At 38.7% G+C, this 19,829-nt stretch overlaps 1 protein-coding gene across 2 annotated transcripts in view; it reads left to right on the top strand.

The window, feature by feature from the left end:
- Window positions 1-2,451: 2,451 nt before the first annotated feature.
- LOC107218562 (ephrin-A5) overlaps window positions 2,452-19,829 on the top strand; it is a 440,911-nt gene continuing 423,533 nt past the window's right edge. Inside the window, exons 1-4 of one of the 2 annotated variants that reach the window (XM_046740063.1) lie at window positions 2,452-3,179; window positions 3,765-3,906; window positions 4,138-4,190; window positions 9,916-10,098. In XM_046740063.1, coding sequence (XP_046596019.1) covers window positions 9,989-10,098 — 110 coding nt within the window. In that variant the 5' untranslated portion in view covers window positions 2,452-3,179; window positions 3,765-3,906; window positions 4,138-4,190; window positions 9,916-9,988. Of the gene's footprint in view, window positions 3,180-3,764; window positions 3,907-4,049; window positions 4,191-9,915; window positions 10,099-19,829 lie in introns of those variants that run through there. The other variant, XM_046740062.1, reaches the window with a different exon arrangement.

The raw sequence follows: 19,829 nt of genomic DNA on the forward strand, positions 1-19,829 counted from the left end.
TTTTCAATTTTGAGAGTTCGACGTCGGATTCGTTTTTAGCGACCACAAAAACTCAAGTTTATCGAGTTCCACTTTTATAGTCCCCATAACCGTTCCACAATTACATTTATTTTGTAAAACCAGGCATTTTCAATACTTTGTTCATTTATAGCGCTCACTATATTCGCGGAATTATCATAATCCCTCGTAAAACATCAACATTGATATCTTGAATCTCTGATAATGCAGAAAAAAAAAAAAATGACAGCGATGTCAAAAAAATTGAATATAAATCCTGAATAACCGCCGTGTCGCAAAGGTTTAAAAATCCTGTGCTATTCGTATACGTATAGAAAAATTCAAAGAAATTGCGACGGAAGTTAGATTCGAGCCATAAAGAGCCTGAGATTTTCACTACATTCGACCAAAATTAGTTGTAGAAGACATTTGGCACGTAGTTCAAAAGATATTAGTTCAAAAAACGGTAACAGAATATAAGCTTGCAGTTTCTTAAGATGTTATTTTTCCGGAACAAGTTACACGTAGGCACGGGGTGAACGCGCCCCGCAGCATGCAATCAGCGCATCCGCACCTCGTATTCGTGGGTGCACAGAGTGCGAGGGTTCGGGGATACCTGTAACGAGAAGGCGGAGAAGAATTCGGGGCCACCTGCAACGGGCGGCGGTTCAGCGCGGCGCCTGCAAGAGTTCGGGTCAATTCGCGCCTGCGCCTAACGACCGCGCGAGCCAAGCGTGTGTGCGCCTATGGCACGAACCCCGTATGACGCGGCGCAGCGCAACGTAACGTAGCGTAAGCGCAGCGCCGCGCAACGCAACGTAGAGCAGCGCGCGAAGGCTCTCGCTCATCTCGGCTGGGACGCGACGCGACGCGACGCGACGCGACGATCGTCCCGCGACTCGGGCGCCTTCGTCCCTCTCCGTTTCTCTACGTAACGCGCGCCGCGCCGGGCCGTCGAGACGCGGCGGCGTAAAGCCTCCGTGTCCGTATAACGGGGGACACCCGGCGTCATTCGAAGCCCGTCAACGGACGCGCAAGGTTCACCTTAGTGCCGGTCTGAACGGGAGAGGCACGCGGTTTTCCTCGCGATTAAAATCGTGCACGAGATATATAAAATATATATACATATATATTTATATGTATATACATATATATACATACACACATATATAGTATATATACAAAAAAATATTCACACATAACGACGAATACGGTGGTTGTAATTACTTTACTTAACCACAAATCGTACGCCAATTTCACCTACCAGCTCCGAACGAGGGAACTTAACCAACCAACTAACCAACTAACAAACAAATCGACGCACACGCAACGTGTCACCTCGCGTTTTAAAATCCCCCGCGTGACGGAGAGAGAAATAGAAATAGCGGGAGAGGGGAAGGAATACGGAAAGTAAGAGAGAGAAGGTGCGTGGCGAAATAAACGGCGAGAGGGGGGGAACGACGCAAATATATATATATATGTACATACATGTATGTGTGTAGGAAAAACAACAACAAAAAGGGTGACAGAGAAGGAGATTGATGAAAGAAATCTCTCCCGCGATAACGAGAATCTTTTTACACCGCGCGAACCGAGTAATAAAAGATAGTGTGAAATAAATTATTATTATTAATCTTATTATCATTATTTTATTATTACTACTACTACTACTATTATTATTATTATTATTATCATTATCATTATTATTATTACTACTACTACTACTACTACTACTACTACGATTATTATTATTATTATTCTCCTCATCGCATGTACAAGTCGACAATTACTTTTTAATTTATTTATTATCATTTCATCGAAACTTCCTTGTTTTGAGAATACTTTTTGTTTTTCTCCTCTACAATAATCCCTCACACGGTACGTTTCACGTACGTTTTTACGATTATTTTCTACACACCGATATTTTCTTCTGTTCGGTACATAATATAATATAATATAATATAATACAATATAATAAATCGTATTACTTTGTGTGATTGTTATATAGTTGTTCTTCTTGTTGTTGCTGTTGTTGTTGCTGTTTTTAAATCGGAAGTAAAAGAAAAACAAAGGAAAATCATCGCAAGACGGAAGGAAAACGTCGTCGGGAAGCGAAGGAGGAAAAATCTTCGCCGATCGTCTCTGTGGCAAATAAACGTTTTTCCGGAGAAACTTTAACTACACCGCGGAGATAATGATTATATAATAATTATATCATTCCGTAATAAAAATCGTGTGGCACAAGTTTTACGGTTAATAATATTATACACGAGTGCAGAATCTGTGTTCATATTTCTCTGGCTGCGAGCTCCAAGGCTGCCCAAGTTAGTTTTGCTTTTTGTGTATCCTTATTTAAAGAAGAGTTTGTTTGTTTTTTATCTCTACTCTCTTCCTCTCTCTCGTCGATAGGTCCTGATGATTGTTAATGTTCGGGACCCGTTGAGTCGGCCTGTACAACGTCTCGTACTATAACGAATACATCCGGCTGCACGGTAAACCTGGAATCTTCAATCGCTGCAGATCCCGGAGGAACGGAATTAGTGTGGTTGGAGATATCGTGAAAAACAAAAATAAGGATTAAAAAAAAAAAAAAAAAAACGAAACGTGATTAGAAGAGAAAGAGAACGAGAAGAAAGAAAACCAAAACAACGTTGTAACACTGTGAAGTTTGAATAATAAACACCCACATACGTATAATTCTAAACACCCAACTTTAACGTAATATTGTATACATATGGTATAAAATAACGTATAATATAATCTAATAGTTTATATAATATACGATAATAAAAGTGTTGTTCAAATGATAATCCCAATTGTGTGACCCTATAAACCGTATATACATTATTATACACCGAAATATATACGTGTGTGTGCGCGCGTGTTTCTTGTATGTTTATCAAGCATACAGGTAGTTTGGCCACTTCGGTAATACGATAAACATCGCCCTGAATGCCTACGAAACTTAGTGTTTGTGCGAATGTGTTGCAATCAAAATCGTTTTCTGACCGATTCGACGTTATCATAAGTTGACGCTGCCGCTTAATAATCACCGTTTAAAACTCGTGGACGTAGGTATAAGTACGAAAAAACGGTATATAAGCGTGTAACGAAGTTTGTGCTTCTGACTAAAAACGCAATTAATCAAAAAAAGCTCTGCAAACCTCGGTGAAATCATCGAGGTAAGAGAAAGAAGAGAAAAAAAAAAAAAAAAAATTACGAACGCACAGAATTGAACGTTTCATTTTTCAAATTAGCTGTGGAAAAACGCTGCGCTGTTATAATTTTTTTTCCACAATTTCACGTCTTGAAACTTTCCCGAGGGACTGTGAAAAACGGAATATTACATTCCGGCATAGATATCCATATACGAAATTTGGTAAAACACATGCAAGCTTATTCAAAAACGATTTCAACGAAGCTTGTATAGCAGCCTGCAGTTCGTTTATTTCGGAATACAAATTTCCATCCGTTATCATTTATACGCATCGGAGAAAAACTCCCCCTCTCTCTTTCTCTCTCTTTCGCTCTCTCCATCTATCTCTCTCTCTGCAATATTTATACATGCAGATATTTCCGTAGAGACGTATATACATTGTACGAATATAAATATATATACATATATGTATATATAAAACTATAGTTATATATACATACATATATATATATATATATATATATATATATATAATCCTCGAGCGAGTATCAGTCGGGAAATTGGTTTTTATTTATTTTATTTTTATTCACGTGGCACGCAACGAAAGCAGCACGTGCGGATATTCATCGGTCTTCGTGTGGCGTGGGATAAACGGTGGGTAAATTTTTAAAACCCACCCTGCAGCTGCTGCAGAGGTTCGATCTCACGGGATAAACGCGAAGCGTTTCAGGTGATAAGTGATAAAAAGAAAAGTAAGGAAAATAAAATAAAAGAGAAGGAGGCAAAAGTTTGAATATAAATTTGAAAAAAAAAAGAAAGAAAGAAGGAAACGTGCGATTACGCGATTGAAATATTAAACACGATAAATTGAAAAGTATCAATAATAATAATAATAATAATAATAATAATAATAATAATAATAATAATAATAATAATAATAATAATATCATACCTAATTAAAAAAACACGTGATTGTTCTACAGAGTGCTTAATACTAAAGTGCGGATATACCGACTTCCTGGTCACTTTCCAAAAAGTAAGTACACACACCAATTCGATTTATATATCTGAAACGGAAACGATCATTCTTCTCCCTCTGAGATATATTCCACGAACTATCGTAAAAACGCTGAAATACAACCGTTTCACGGTTTTTTTTTATTTTTGTTTTATTCTTAATCTCTGCGAACTCGTTAACGACAGAGAAAGGCTGCTTTTGTACGATTTTTGATCAGTCATCGCGGTAGTCGCTTCTTCTTTTATTTCGACGAGAAAAATTGGAATTACTCGATTTTGTGGTTTTAAAATATGACCATCCAAGTATACTATAGTTGTAATAAATATTAGACGTACGGTGAATCGAAGGGATAAAAAAGAAAAGAAAAAAAAAAAAACGATGTCAAAGGATACCGTACGGCGAAGAAAGAAAAACGAACAGTCTTGTAATCTCTCTCGACGGCGGAAGTTTAGTGCCTGGATCGATGTGTGTAATGTGGATACCTGTTGAAATGGTAAAAGTATAATCTGTGCTCTCAAGAGTAACGACGATTTACGTTCGATGAATCTAAACGGCGAGTTTCAAACCCCGTGTTGAAAAACACCCAGTATTTTTGAATATAAGGGTTTAACCGACAGTAAACATTAACGGACCGACCGACCGACGACGTTTATTTTCTTTATCTGGACGTATATTTATGTATATATACATATACACACAGGTCACACATTCACTCCTCTACCTTTGTGCATACATACACGTGTGCGTAAATGCGTTTCGGAGAGCCCGAGAGCGCCGGTCGGATATTTCGGTGAACGGTCGTTTAGATCTTAAGCAGTCTTATCCTCTTAAGAGAGAAGAGCAAAGTAGGTAGGATAGGATAGGGTATAGGTGGTTAGGTATAAGGTATATATGCCCACCTTATACCACACACTCCGTTGTTACATCCCGTAGTCGTTTCACTCGCGGTGTGTTTTTGTTTATTTACTTTTGTCTCGTTCTTCCCGTCCTTTGTTTTCCTATTTTTTTACTTTTACTTATTTATTTATTTTCATTTTTTTTTTTTTTTTTTTGTCAACGATTCTATTTTTTCTCGTATTTTTCTTGCACGTCTACCCGAGAGCCTTAAGGCGGAATTTTATTTCACCGTTCTCTCTACGTCTCTCTCTCTCTCTCTCTCTCTCTCTCTCTCTCTCTCTCTCTTTCTCTCTCTTTCCCTTTATATATATATATATATATATACATAGACATATATACATATATGCGCATAATACGCGCCTCCGTCAACGGATTTTGTACAGATTTTTGAATTTCGAATATAGCCACACACCCGCCTCTAAGGGGCTCAGGAACCTCAAGTCTCTTCCTCCTCTGCTTCGCCTTATATACGTATATGGATATGTATAATACATATAACGTGTTATGAAGATGAAACATTTCGGGGGGGGGGGGGGATGAAGATCAGTCAGTTAATATCACTCCCTCAGCCTTCCGCGTCCGGGACACACTTTTTCTTTGAGTTGAACGATATTATGGTCTCAAAAATTGCAATTTTCGTACCGTCACACTTCATACCTCAAGTACCTTGCAAACTGGTTTATTTTCGTTGCCTTGTTCGGCAGAAATCACGAAGCGGTAGGAAAAGTATACAACATCGAAAACAAGAGTTGGTACAGCGAGGGAAAGAACCTAGTGAGAAAAAGTTTTACTCTGGGGGGGGGGGGGGGGGGGGGGGTCGGATGGAGAGAATTAACGGACAATAAACGACGACTCGTCTAGTCTCGGTTTATCAGCAAACTTAACCCTGATCGTGATTCTATATATATATATATATATATATATATATATATATATATATATATAAAACGACAGCGATATTAGTTTCCGCAAGTCTAACTGTATCATGGTCACTTTGCTTTACATCCTCCTCCTCCTCCTCCTCCTCCTCCTCCTCCTCCTCCTCCTCCTCCTCCTCCTCCTCCTCCTCCTCCTCCTCCTCCTCCTCCTCCTCCTCCTCCTCCTCCTCCTCCTCCTCCGAGTCCTTCTCCTCTTTCTGCCTTCCTCTGGTCCTCACCCCGTGGAAGTTTAGCTGCTGAGCTTGCGGTGTCTCTGCAAAGTCAGCAACTACCACCAGAAGACAAGTCAGCCCCAGGCGCAGAGTGTTTCCGCGAGTCTTTCCATTTTAAATAACTACTATCCTACTACTACTGCTACTATTACTACTACTACACTACTGCTACTATAGATCCCTGAGGCTACTCCCTCTAACCGTCAATGGTGATGGGGTATTTAGCGACTCGGATAGATAGGGTTAGCCGACTGAGTAAACCTCGCTTGTTATTTCGATCTTTTTCTGCTACTCAAAAATCTTGAAGGGACTGGTACAGCTGCTTTAGTAGTACATTATGTAACAAGGGAATAAAGTCGACCTTTATTCCCGTGTTACATAATGGACTTTATTACCGATTCAACTCTAGCCGCAATATTTATTTGAAAATTTGTTACTTTTAAATTGGCCTCCTATTTCCCGCAAATGCGTTTTAGGGAAAAATATGCCACTTCTGTCCCGCTTTTAAGATAAAAAAAATTCAACTTCATGGTTGAGTCACGAATAAAAAAAAAAACATGACGCTGTCCAAAATCGACTTTTTCCTCAACTCCATAGTTTCGATGCCTCGTATCCTTCTCATCGTTCAAATGAAGGAAATCAAGAGAGCAAAAAAATGTTTCTTTCGACCCAGTTATTTAAAGGTTAGTGATTTTTTTCAATTAGCTTAATTGATCGTAACCACTGGTATTATTTTTTGTTTTCGAAATTCTACGTTCAAACCATCAAGAATGATTCATTAAAGGATACGAGGTGTCGAAAGGATGAAATGGGTCATCTGCATCGGCGTGAAAAATTCCTTTCGACACAAATTTCTTCTTCCACACATTATTTCGGTGTGAAATGAACTTTGATCGAGAGATAAATCGGTTTCGGACCGTGTGAAATTTTTGAAAGTAGCTGTCCTGGTCCTCTCGAACCGCAAGCTTTAAATCAAAGGTCCCCATTCATACTTGATAGATCTCAAGTAAAAGTGATAATCGAATGATCAGAGTTCACGTCTGAGAGTGTGAAGATATTTTTGACGTTTCGTGATAACTATCCAACCTATTGATATAATTGCATCAACCTATGCAAAACAGACAGAAAATGATCAATTCAATCGCTTATCCCAGCGAATTGAACCGTCTCTATTTCATTTGGAACACGTCGAGGCTTAAAATCGTGTGAATTTTTATTCTGAGCAGTCCGAGAAGTTGAAATTTTCGCGAAACACTTCAACCCCTCTTCTTTTCTGGAATCAAAATCAGTCCAGGTCAATTGTGCCTCGGCGCGTAGGTCTGAATCACATCGGGCACAATAGAAGAAACACGTTCAGTGCTCGTTTGTAAATACGTTGTACGTTGTACATCATGTAAACAAGGTGTATCTGTAATATACCTTCATCCATCCCCTTGTGCAAAGAACAGTGACGTGTGTATACCGTCATGTCTACACACACCATGGGAGGGTTTCATGAGACGTGGTACTGACAAGATTGCTTGCTGGATTTCCCCGTCCTGGTTTTCCCTGTGTTTAATGGGATTTCGCTCAAACAGATTCACTCTGCCTTTCGTTCTCTGACCTGAACAATATATGGGTGGGTCAATTCTTTTCTCGAAAATAGAATTTTTTACGTCCTTGTCAAACGTTCTCTGTTTAACGATTTTTTCTCCTCCACCATCTCAGTCAAAGGTTCGAAATTATTGACCTGGATTTGATCCGATCCTTCGAAACGCATCGTGACAACATGTTGCAGGCTTCCATTTTTGTTCAAGGGTTGATGTTGGTGACGTTGTTGCAACGATGCGTGTCTGGACTCCATCAAAGTCTTTCTTAGGTTTCAAAACAGTATCGTTTTTCTACTTTTTTTCTAAAAATGTATCCTTACTATAGCTTCTACCTCGTGTTATTGTTCAATGGTTTCAGACGGCCCCATCCTCTGTAACATGCAGTAATAGTGTTTTTCTATACTAGTGCGCGAAGGTGGCAATGCCCGCACAAGCGTGAAGGCGCAGCACAAGCCCGGAGACGAGTTGAAGGGCGAGTGTGGCGCATTCACGCGAGATAGGCATTGCATATTTTTTGCTACACCTGTAATGGAAAGTCCGACATACACGATTATTTTTACACGAAACCACGGCACGATGTCTGTTCAGTGACGATGCCGAGCACGGCAAAGAGTGACAAACTATTCCGTCGGTGGCGCTAGTGCAGCTGTTTGCGAAATGCGCAACTGTGGATAAAAGCGCGACCGTCTTTTTCGCACACCGCTAGCGATGTGCTAAGGTTTATCTTATACCGCCGGAAATGTGCGAAGGTTTTTTTCTCACACCGCTAGCAATGCGCGAAAGTTTTTCCCGCACATGTGTATAAAAGACTACTTTCGGTGCTTGTAAATGGTGCATAAAAATGGACTTTCCATGCAGGTGTTGCAAAAAAACTAATTATTCAATTGCAAAGTTACATTTACATTATACGGATTGAATGATTCAACGCTTGTAAAGAGGATCAAGATCGCGAAGAGAAGAGGAAACATCGAGTACCTATAAGGATTCGTTCCTAATCGACGATGAATTATTCTTCTTCTACGGTAAAAAAAGAAAAAAAAAAACAAATCTATACAACATCTTCAGCTCTGCCTTCTCGCAGGTCCATCTTCCACGCTAGTAAAACGTTCGCTACACAGTGTATTACGATGCGGATATTTGTGCCGTGGCGTATATCAGGGAAAATAATGTCGGTGGTTGTGCAACAAGGGGGTCGGTAATGCCGGAGTACCCAGACTCGTTGCATAAGAAATAGATAAATAAGCGTTTTAAAATTATATTCCGATCCGCTGCGATGCACGACGATAGAAAGAGGGAGAAATTAAAAGAGAAAGACCGAGGGGGTAAGAAGTGCGCCGGTATTTTTCTGGTCCTCCAGGATTCTGTACGCATCTCTGGGTTGAAACACTCCTCTCTTCTCTCTCTCTCGCTCTCTCTCTCTGGCTACCGTGGTGCAGTAAGTCTTACAATAGCCGGGCTCCGCTATATCCTAAAAGCAATCCACCACTTGGCAGAGCAAAACGATTTACCAACACAAATTGCAGCCGGAAATTGCCACGCCCGTCAGATATTACGCAGAGAAGAGACACGTGTGCAGGAGTCGCCTGCCTGCCTGCCTTAAACCGTTATACACGTATGAAAACACACCGCGCAGGATCTACTCGCGATCTTTTTAACGCCCTTATCGAGACTCGGAGAGAAAAAATAGAGAAGGAGAGATTGAGAGAAATGGGTTGGGGATGAAAAAGAGGGTCGGTTGTAGCTTCTGGAGGAAGTGGGAAAAGAGGGACAGCGAACTAAGGAAACGGAAATTCTTTAAACCCCTCGTCAAACTGTTGTTTTTCCGAGGAAAATTACATCGGAATTTCATGCGCTCCACACTCCAACCCCTCGATCCTCCTGAATAATAAATTACCGACATCCAGCTTCCGGTTTGTGCGCCTACTTCGTGCGCCTAGAGAAACCAAAAAGTAGGGGGTGGGGGGGGGGGGGGGGGGGGGAGAATCGATTTCCTTCTGTGTTTTATCCTGATTTTGTAACCGCATTTTTGAACCGGAAAAATCTATTCCGGAAGCCGTGCACCCCGATTTCGCAACTAACGAGACACGTGGTATTTTGCTTTTTTCAGGTGGCCGCTGCAGTGATACTAGTGTCTTTTTTCCTGGTGTTAAATAGACGGCCTCAAGATTCAGCTCGATATTATGCCCTGGTTCATTCTGTTCCTGCTACTCCTAGCAGTGATGGAGGCCTTCCCTCGGGAAGCAACCTGTTCCCGGCTTCCGGACATATACTGGAACTCCACCAATCCAATGTAAGTCACGTTCTATCATTCGCACGTGTGCCATATCCCACCACCACCACCACCAGCACCAACGTAAACCGACCCACTAAATATCAGGGTTTGTCTGCGGTTCGCTTTGCGGATTGTATGAATTTTCGACATGGAGATTAGTCACTTGCTGTAGCAACGTTGGCACAACGAAACATGATGGAAAAAATTGTTGTTGTAGAATTTAACAACTACTTTAGAGGAGTTGAGTTCTTTCAAATATGTACATGTTTTCTTCGTTACTACTTACCAAATGAATTTCAGACAATCCTAAGAATCGAAGTAACGATTTTTTCTAAACTTGCATCGTTAGGGTAACGTTACTACTAACTTCAACCTCCTCACTTGCGCAACTTGGATTTTCCTGCTTTTCTTCCATTCGTTGTTGTTTGTCCTGACGAAATAATGTTCAAGGATGTTGTTTTACCGAACATCGATACTTGTCATCAATTGTATTTTTACTTCTCATCCCGTTATTCTACTCCCAAGATATCTTGAAAAACACAAAACATTGAAAATAGTGAAATTCTGAACATAGTAGCTTATTATATTTTGATGCTTTATTTTCAAACGCTTTACAATGGTTAACCCCAATTGGTTATACTTCAGTAGAATCGCACAACGTTTATACAGGGTGAAATTCTCCCCAGCTTTAAAAAAGTGCAACAATGACGTCTAAAAATCTATGAAATAATATCTAGTTATTGTTTAATGATCAGTTTTCCTAACCAAAATTGATTGTTTAAATATTGTAAAGCATGGGGAACGTTGAGGTACTAAAAGAAAAAAAATATGTGGAGTAATATTTACCCCAAGTGACCAATTAGGGTTAAGCAGTGAGTAGAATCGTTCGATTTCACTTTATGATGGCTCATTTTGTACCGAAAAATATTCCCCAGAAATGAATTCACTCCATTTTCTTCTGCTTTTTTAATAGTCGATTCAATATTGGTATTCATTGATTACGATAAACGTCCGTGCAACCATCCAAGATGAAATATTCATGCCAATAACAATAAAAAAAAATTGTTTCATCAATTTGTAGAAAATATTCTTCTCAACAAAATGAGCTGTTCAGTAGAATGAAATCGAAATAATCTGTAACTAAACTTGCAACCATTTCGAACCGATTCGAACCAAATTATTATCGATATCCAAACTTTCGTTCACCTAATTCCAATGTTTTCTATTTATGAATATTCAAAGAGATCCTCGTAGCTTGGCAGCACAATCATTCGATGATAACCTGATGAATAAGAATTCTCGACCTCGTATGTAATATATTATAGAGTCTTGGTGATCGGTCAATTAAGAAAACGTAATTTTAGTTAACGTTTCGACCCGGATATGGGCCCTCCTCAGAACGATTTATTTAAAAAACTGTCAAAAAACAAAAAAGAAAGGAAACTCAATAACTCAATTCGCGACTTTTACCTTGTAATAAAGTGAATAAACAGTATCGATTTCTGATCAATCTGCAAGCTCTTGGAGAGAATTCGTATTTGATTTACCGTCAGTTCATTTCCCTGCGAAGATACGATTGAAGATTTTTTAGAAAAAAATCGGCTAGACATTTAGTATATAATAAAAAGTACGTAATCGTAGCTTCGATTTCCGAACCTAATTTTTTTTTTTTTACTCAAGATATGGAGATTAATAGTTTCTTGAGCCCGGTATAGAGGCGATCGTCCATCGGTTATACGCTTCAATTTTTCCTCCACTTTCTTGTCCGCCGTTCGTTTTTCCTCTTCGCATACCGAAAACGCTCTCGCGGTTATCGCGTGATGTTTTTTGTCCGAGTCTTGAGGAGCTTGGCTCGGATGATGGAGGCGCATTTCTTATCTCGAGACTCCGGTGGAGCCTCGAGAGTCTTTAAGACCGTTGTAAGCCGTCCGATAGGCGAGTATAAATACACACTTAGACATTTCGCCGGTCTCTTTGGATGCAAAAATGAGTCCAACCGCAAGTCGGAAGAGGAGGAAGTTCCTTGTTGTCAGACCGGATGTGCAGGGAGCTTGGCCCCAGAGGCGATGCGATGCAACGCGAGTCAAGATGCGGCAAAAATAAACATTGACCATCTCTTTCCCTCAGCTGCACCTTTTGCTTTTCCAGAAAACAACATCGCGGTTGTTTCGTTCACGTTTATGCTACCTGCATAATATTCCCGCAGAAGCGACAACAAACGGTAGGATTTTTCTTCCTCTCTTACTTCCTCCGATGCGGAAAAAGAGAATATCCTCAGGCTTTTAGCGTTGGCAGATAAGGGGATGGAAATAAACAGGACAAATTCATTATTACGCGGCTTTATTAGACCGTTTCAAATTAGGGAAATAGTTTTTATACTCTTTTCTTTTTTCTTTTTTCTGTCAGAGGTAGCCTTCTTGTTCTTGGGTTAATAACTACCCTTAAAAGTTATGCGACAAGCGTGATAAAATTGATTCTGAATAAACTGAACAGATTTGAGTAAGGTTCAGGACCATCTTCCACTTGCGCTTCGAAATTGTTAGATTATCAATAAAAATATGCGGTCAAAGCTGAATCCGTATACAATTATCGAATGTTTTCTGAAGGGGACCAAAGCGTTGGAAAATCCTGTTTTTTTTCCGAACGTGGAATACTTTCTGGATATTTTGGAGTTTCAATTATTGAAAAATTGAATTATTAGACCGAATTAGGCACTGGAAACTTCGAATTACAGCGCAGGGAACTATCAATCGTTATAAGTACTGGGAATCGAAACGAAACGGCATTCAAAATTTTGAGAGCATTTTTCCGCTATTTCATTTTGTTTCAGCAATTTTGCACGATTTCTTGGAAACGAAACTTCCGATCGACTTGGAATTTGGACAGCATCTTTATTACGCACGTTGATTTTCGGGCTATGATCTGAAGTTGCTGGGAAAACTTTGGTTTCTTAAATATTGAGCAAAAAAGCGTCGAATTCCAATGAAAAATCGATGTTTTTACAAAAACGGTCGAATTTGATTCAATTTTGCTTTTGCCTCCGAGTATGGCCCTAAAACTAAAAGTTCTAGGAGCATTCTGGTAAGACTTGACCGAAATCGGTTCGATAGAACTCAAAATATCGTTGCAAAACGAAGCATAGGTATGAAAAAAAAAAAACGTAAAATTATTCAACCTTTGACCCCACATTCCGACAATATTATGAATTTTATGGGATCGATGAAATTTGTTCTATACTTTTCAAACCATTAATAAACATCGTGCGAAAGGATTTTTTTCTTACACTGAGAAAAATTTCATTTATTACAGTAACTAGAAAAATTCTGTAAAACAGGTACCGTTAAAAAACTGTTTGAATATTGTTGGAATTACGAAAAACGAGGTACGCGTAACCATTTTGCGCTATCGTCGTTTCTTTTTTGGTAATTGCGACGCAAAATCAGTTTTTTCGGTTTACTCTACTTTTTTAGTTAAACAAGGCTTTAACATCAATTTATCGTTGCACAAGCATTAAACTTTCGCAACGGTTACAAGAAAATCTAGCAACAGCGATCGTAATGAGAAAGAATAGTAACGGATACTAGACTTTCCGGTAACAGCTAGAAAACTAATTTTCATTTTCTACCTAGAACTATATTTTTCGATTGTGATAAAAAATGATAATATTCAAGGACCGAGCGTTAAACGGAACTAAAAATTTCTCTCAGTGTACCGGAATCCATTTGCTTCTAATCAATTCACGAAAAAAAGTGCATTTTCGACATTTTCAACGCTCCAAGTCCCCTTAAAGGACCTTTCAAGCTGATTAGGCATCAAAAATAGCGTGAAATCTCCCATTACTATCCGTGCCTTTCACGCGATCCTTTACATCGTCGAGGAACCGGGATATCCTGAACGCAGGATCGTAAAAAAATTGGCACTAAAAATTACGTGACTTGGTTTATGTCTACCTAGGTTAGCTATTGCTGCAACCGGTGTAACAGGCACATTTCTAGAGTACCGCCACCTATCCTACCTACACACTATATTCATACGGTATAATACAGCGGTATAATGTCCGCAAGGGCGGAATGATATCGAGGCTTGTTTTTACCCGTCGTAAAATTCGCCGTTTATACCCCGCCAGAGTCGGACAAAAGGGTGGGGGGTGGGGGGGGGGGGGGGGGGGGGGGCAGTTTTACGGTGATACAGATAAAACAGTCGTCGAAAATTGGTAAGAAAATAAAATTACGCCGTCGCGGAAGAGGCGAGGAAAAAACTGACGACAAGTTGAAGTTGGTAACGCGATCGTAGACCGAGAAAAGAGTTTATTTTACCGTCGACAAACGTATATTTAGACACGACGAGATAAATTTTTCAGTCGATCGATAGAAATTTGTTAACAATTGGCGAATTATGTTTGGACTGGACTAAAATTTGATAATAACTCCTTTTCCCAGTTTAACGAAGTTTTGAGAAAAAAATGATCACTAGTTTCTTATTTTTGAAAACGATTTTGAAGGAGCCAGGATAATATGCAAAATGTGATTTAGTTACGGTTTGACGAAATTCAAACAGTTCCAATATTGCAAAATAACGGTTTTTTTTCCACAACATTAATCGATTTATTGACGGTGACGTTGCTAGATTCAAGGCGATAAGAAAAAGGAGTCCAACATTTTCGCGGCAAAACTAAACCGGAAGCGCGATATCACCCGAAGTTCAAAGTAGTCGGGCTCGATCGACCGATTCCCGTTTTCCCGTTCCAACCCCCGGTTTCGAGCTGGATTACGTAAATTTATTCCCCATAGGGAGGAGAGGATATATGCCTCCATGCGTATGTGAGGGAGTGAATATAGGTTTGTATAAACATTTGCGTATTATATGTACCTCCGTGTATATCGCCTCGCTTTTTTCACTCTTACTTCAATTTTCTTATTATTATTGTTGTTGTTATTATTATTTTTATTATTATCTCTTTTTCCCTTCTATGTTATTTTGCATCGCTCTCCTTTACAATTTCGTTTCCTTTCCCCCGAAGGGGGAATAAGGAACGAAAAATGTGGATGTACGGAGAGAATTAATTAAGACCTCCCGATGATATATCCCCACATCGGGCAATCCGCGAATATCCATGAAATCGCGTGAGGCAGGACAATTGGTTTTTCACTGCCGACGTAATTTTAGATATGTCCTGCAGGGACCTGGATTTGCGAAATTTTATAAGTAATTTCGATGCGGTGCGATTATATATACATGTGTATATTTTTTTTTGAGATTTTCACCTCATTTCTTTTTTTTTTCATCGTAAAACGACAAATATTATTCAATAAGTTCGGTGGATTCAGTAAAAAGAATTGAGTCTAATTTTTTTAATTTCCAAATTTTTCGACCCACGAGTATGCTACGTTTTTTTTTTTTCTTTTCTTCTCCATCGTGTCTGTTCAGTTGAGAACGAAAAAATGTTTCCCATCAATCAAAGGTTTTAATTCGACTTCCGCTCGACTTTCGCATCGGCCAAGAATTGTTTTCAATAGAGAATATATTAAACTTGAAGGTGAGTTTTCGATACTGCAGCGAAGAGATTTCAATTAATGAGACAAAGTACTTGATACTCGTATTTACTTAGCCTTTTTACATACGTGCCAGAAATTAATTGTTGCTACTTTTTATTTTATTTAATTTTTTTTTTTTTTTGTTTTTTTTTTTTGTTTTCCTTCTTCTCTCTCAACTAATCCTGATACACGGGAACGTATGTTGCGGGTTTAATCGTGGATATCCATTACAGCTGAGCGATATTATACACGCCGTGGGCTCTCAGCCAGATTGATAAGTTGTTTAAGTGCCAACTGGTTAAAATCGTGCAAGTGTACAGGATATGCCTATACTACCTACAAGCTGCATATGGGTAATTCTATGCGACCCAACCAACGTCTGATCATCATCGTTTCCGATTTTGTTGCAAAAAATTTTCTGCAAATGCTACCCTGAATTTGTTTCAGATTTTTCATTCAACTTGTCAATTACTTATAAATATTGAGAGTGATTTTGAAAAGGAAGATTCTTGAAACACTCGAATATTCTCATAAATTGTATTTTTCTTCCCAAACATCTCAAGACTGAGTCCGTGACGGGCGAATTTTTTATCCATATTTTTTGGTACTTTTAATTTTTTTTGTTCGACTGAAACATTTTTTGAACTGTCGGAAAATTTCCAAAAAATTTGCAAAACTTTTGTTTTTTACTTGAAACATTTCTAGACTGGTTTCATTACGAAGGTGACAGAAAAAAAAAAACCTGAAATGTGCTAAAAAAATTGCTCGATAATGGAACCATTCCAGAAATGTTCCAAGTGAAAATTAAAAATTTGAGAATTTTCTGAGAATTTTCAAACCGTTTAAACAAAGTTTCAACTGCTGTAAACAATGAAACTGCTGAATGAAAGAAACTAAAAAAAATCGGCCAATAGAAAATACTGTTCCTGACAATTTTTTGAGTCTTTTAAAAAAGGTCCTTTTCAAAATCACTTTCAATATTTATAAATAATCAACAGTTGATAAAAAATCTGAAAAAATCGAGGGTGCTGTTTCAGAGTTTGGACGATTGCAGAAAAAATTTCCAAAATAATCAGACATGGTAATTGTCAGACGTTGGTCGAGTTCGTATGGAATTCCCCATGTGTCTGTGGGTATAACATACGTGTAAGGAGTGAGTTCGTAACAACTGCATCGTTAGTCACGAGCTAAAATTTAATGCGCATGCGCTGCAATCCGAGAGCAACTGTAAGCCACGTTTACCAACCGTCGTAAATTCAGACGACAGTCGGCCACGATGTACGTGAACCTGAAATATTTTGACAATTGTTGGTGGTATTTGTGTTTAATTCGAAACTGAAAAAAATTTTTTCGTCAGAGACGGTTGGTCACACTGGAAAACAATCGCACTCGGATTGTAGCGCACGCGCGTTAAATTTTTAGCAGAAGACAGACCGTGCAGTCGGTGGGAATTCACTCCGTATAGAAGGGGTGTACGATTGAAATCGAAAGCGCGAAAACGAACGAGGTTTATAGCTGTGTATACCTGTATACATATAATTGAACGCGCGATGCAGATGTATAGAATTATTTCAATCCAGAAAATCGTCGAGTTCAGCGTAGACGGAAAATTCGACGCGTATGCGAACCGTGTCAAATTTTTGAATTCGGTTACGGTGCTCGGTGCTGTTGTTTAACGGCATTAGAGTGCATTTCTATCGCTGTTACCTCGCGTCAATGATTATAGGCACGGGTAGCGACTACCGATGTGTTTGCCCTCTGGGGTAATTAATGGATGACGATGCAGTAATTAATTTAATTAGATTCATTCAAGCCGCGAGAGAGATCAATGCGGCCAATGCTGAATAATGGGGAACGCGATAAAGGTGGCTGAATAACGCGGGGCTGTGAAAAAAGTTAATGAAGAAAAAAAAAAAAAATGACGGAAAAAAAAAACAAACGAGAAACACAGACAAGAAATATAGGGGGAGGGGAAAAAAATGCGGCTATCCGAGGACAAAATGGTACACGCAGCAGTCTTTAGGGGATCCCCCGGCTGTTGCTGGTTCTGCACAGTTCTTTGTATGAGAGATACTCGTAAAAGTCTGGCCATTTTTTTTTTTTTTTTTATTTTTATATCGCAAGTGTCGCATTGTGTATATATTTTGGCGAAAAATCAATTGAATAACCACATGGTAGGAAAATTGTATCATAATGTGTTCAAAGATCGTGTGAAAATGTTTCCAAATTTATTATAAATTTGAAAATGAAGGATGGTCACACGATAGAAGGAATTCACAATATCGCGTATTCGAAAGATTATGCGAAGACCGAATTTGTAGAATCCTGAAATGTGGAAGGGTAAAAATCACAAGAACCACGTGGTAGAAAAATTGCATTACAGTATGTTCAAAGATCGTACGAAAATCTTTTTTTGTACAATTTTAAAACGTAGATGAAGGGTAAAAATGTACGAAACCGATGCGGAGAATCGTTTGAATATTAATATTTTTGTATGTTTCCACATTTATTCTAAAATCAAAATGGAGGATGGCCATACGATTGAATAAATTCACAATATCGCGTATTCTAAAGATCATGCAGAGATCGAATTTGTAGAATCTCGAAATGTAGAAGGGTAAAAATCACGGACGTGAAATACAAAATCGGTAGAGTTTCCATACTTTTTTATGCGGCACTACGTTTATTCTACCGATTTCATACTTTGGAATTCTAGATTTTACCCCGAATTAATGCGATTTCCTATATTTCCAAATTCGTTCTGACGATTTTAGATTTCGATTTTTCTACATCTTTACCGGAATTTCTACATTTTTTATAATTCTGAATTTTTATTTTTTTTTTTCTCAACGATTCTACATCTGGGCGTTCTACACTTTTTCCGTTTGTTCTGACGATTCCATGTTTTGGCTTTGTACGAATTTTCACCCGAACGCTGATGACGCTACTCAATATTTCTGAAATTTGTACAACGATGATTCATTCTGGCTATTTGTATTCGTACATTTCCACCTTTTGACTTATCCAGAATACTTCGACTTTCGATATTCAAGAATTCTACGAATCAGATTACAAAGTTTTCCAAAATTAAGTAAGGCCTCCTTTTTATACACGATAACGGTATCAGTTGGAGTTGCGTTTCAAGTCGACCGAATTACGCGATCAGAAGTAATTCCAGGGGACGTTAAACCTCCTTAATCAAGTCACCTTTACCGAATTCACCATTCTAGGGTAAAACTTGACCCGGTCTACTAATCTGGCCCGCCTACAAACCACCGGCAGCAGCTATACTTCGAGGCTAAGTTTCCTCGCGGGGAATCTCGAAGGCTCGAAATACCTTATCGACGATTCTACTGTCTCCTAATCTAGATTAAACACTTTCTCTGTATTCTCGGCGCGCGTCGAGAGCCGACTGCGGCTTTAAGGATGTACGGGTTGTACAGTCCGATTGAAAAAGTGGTGAAACAGAGTTTTCAACTGTGTGACTGAGGCCAATTTGGTTACATTCAGTTACAAAAGTTACCGCGATGGAAGAGAAAATGTTAAAAAACTGAAATTCTACTATTTAAACACATCGTTGTTGTAATTAAATCATAGAAATATCGTTATTTTGGTATTTTTTTTTTTTTTTTTTTATTTATCAGAAAAACCAAATTGCTCGACTGATTTTAATGAGCAAAAAGGGATTTTACTCGTAACTGAATTCCTTGAGTCAAATTGTGATTATTAACAACGTGCTTCACAAGGTCAACGTTTGTTAATTATTACGATTGTACATATCGTATATTTATTTATTTATTTTTTTTTTTTTTTTTTGCGAACCAACGAATTCGAAAAAGAATTTCTGGTCGATTCATGTACAGATAGAACAATCTACTTTACAATAGAATCAGACGAGCTCTACGCATTTTAGTGTATAAAAAAAAAAAAAAAAAACCGGATAAGTGCGAGTGGAATTTTTTTTCTATGTGGTATAACTACAAATTATCTATTTCTGGACTTTTCCCCTTACTTGTGCTGTGAGACTTTGCTCCTCGCCAAATTTCATGGTTCTAGGTCAACGGGAAGTACCCCTATAGGTTTTGATGAGTGAGCTTGCGAGTATAAAAATATGTGACATAAATGGTCGTATCTTTTGATTGCATTGATTCAGAAGCTTGAATTTTTTACACTTTCAAGGGACCGAAGACCTTAGTATTTAATATTAAGTTCGAC

Source organism: Neodiprion lecontei, chromosome 5 (assembly GCF_021901455.1).
Source record: "Neodiprion lecontei isolate iyNeoLeco1 chromosome 5, iyNeoLeco1.1, whole genome shotgun sequence".
Taxonomy (NCBI): Eukaryota; Metazoa; Arthropoda; class Insecta; order Hymenoptera; family Diprionidae; genus Neodiprion; species Neodiprion lecontei.